Source organism: Haliaeetus leucocephalus, unplaced genomic scaffold, assembly GCF_000737465.1.
Source record: "Haliaeetus leucocephalus isolate CR32 unplaced genomic scaffold, Haliaeetus_leucocephalus-4.0 Scaffold284, whole genome shotgun sequence".
Taxonomy (NCBI): domain Eukaryota; kingdom Metazoa; phylum Chordata; class Aves; order Accipitriformes; family Accipitridae; genus Haliaeetus; species Haliaeetus leucocephalus.
In genome coordinates this window covers 7,706,935-7,708,413 of record NW_010972720.1, presented here as the reverse complement: position 1 = coordinate 7,708,413, position 1,479 = coordinate 7,706,935, and the positions used below count along the sequence as shown (strand labels likewise).

The following is a 1,479-nucleotide window of genomic DNA, read 5'->3' as shown; positions in this document are numbered from 1 at the left end:
TTCAGCCCGCCTCAAGCCCCTGGCGTCTGTTTTGGTGGCTGGAGGGTTAACAGGACCATACTTGCGCCCGTAATTAATTAATTCCTGGGCCACTTCTCCCCAGGTGCACATTTTCGTATCTGGGGGGCGGCGGTGCTGATCAGGTATGAATCCTCCTGAAGCAGCCGCAACACTCTGGCCCTGGGGCATCACCTGTATTTTTTCTTGTAATTGTATACCAATCGGTTTCAGAGAATCAGGGAGTCCCCGTATAAGGGGAGTCATTCACTCAGGATCCACCGACATCATCATCGGGGACTCCTGCCTAGGCTCCAATTTTCGATCATACATCATCTGCAGACAAGCTGCCTTTTGCACACTCTCCACTAATTGATCAACAGTCCCCGTAATCGCGAGGGGCTCCCCCCTCTCCAAGGGGTTCAAACCTCCCGCCCAATAGGCTGCCCGTTGGGTTAAAGACCAGGGGGTGCGGTGATTCCCAGTAGTTAAAAACACTCCCGGTCCCCAATACCCTTCCACCTCCTTTTCACTTAACAGAATCTGGTGTCCCCCCTGACAATGCTACTCTCCACACATACTCCGTTTCTGACTCCTTAGGCGTTCGGCCAAATTCCTTTTTTAGTTTTGCCAACTCAGTGGCAGTATAGGGGACCTCTTTAGTTGTAACTTGGGGGAACTGGTCCTGCTCATCATCATAAGTATATTCAGTTTTGACTAAAGGTCGCAATGAAGGCAGCTCTAACTTCTCCACTCTCTCTTTTGCTGCCTGCAGGTCCTTAAAGGGGTAGCCAATTTCTGATCTTGGAGGAATTTCCTCACGGACAGTACCTGCAAGGAGCTGCTCCTTAAGAGCAATTTGCAAATGTTTCACTTGGTTCTTTTCTGCTTCAAGTTGTGCTTTTAATCCCGCCACTTGTCCCATAAGGGACTGAACAAGATTTTGGAGGGATTCAATAATTTGAGATTCTGCAGTGAGGTGGCAATCCCTATCCTCCACTGCTGCGGCCAGACTGGCACCGAGAACGGCACAGACAATTGCTTTTCCTTTCCCTGACTGCACTCTAGCATCTTTCTGTAAAGCGACCATCCGATCAACAACGCTCTGCAGATTATACCAATTTCCCTGAGCCCAGTCTATCCCAAGCACAGAGGGTCGCGCTTTATGTTTTTCTAAAAAATCAAACAAAGCTTCTTTCCCCAGATGGGCAATTTTGCTATCACTCATCTTATACAAAGTGGGGAAGCAGTCGTCTCAGGAAGGCAGCACGTAAAGTTTCAAACACAGCACAACACAAGCCTGCACCCCTTACGTTCCTGAGAGGTCTCACGTATTAAAGCAGGGAAACAGTACGGCACCCTCGTCTCAAGGGATCCTGTCCGTGACGCCAATTTAAATGTCCCGATCCAATGTCGGGGAAGGTTTCGATATGATCCCAAGAGCGAGATTAAGACACAAACGAGGTCAAATGCCGTATAGTC

General features: G+C 49.1%; 1 protein-coding gene across 1 annotated transcript in view; it reads right to left on the bottom strand.

Moving 5' to 3' along the window:
- The window catches only part of LOC104833422, a 2,026-nt gene extending 731 nt beyond the window's left edge, over positions 1-1,295 (bottom strand). The window contains 2 exon segments of the mRNA XM_010570068.1: positions 193-552; positions 554-1,295. Coding sequence (XP_010568370.1) covers positions 193-552; positions 554-1,225 — 1,032 coding nt within the window. The 5' untranslated portion in view covers positions 1,226-1,295.
- Positions 1,296-1,479: the final 184 nt, after the last annotated feature.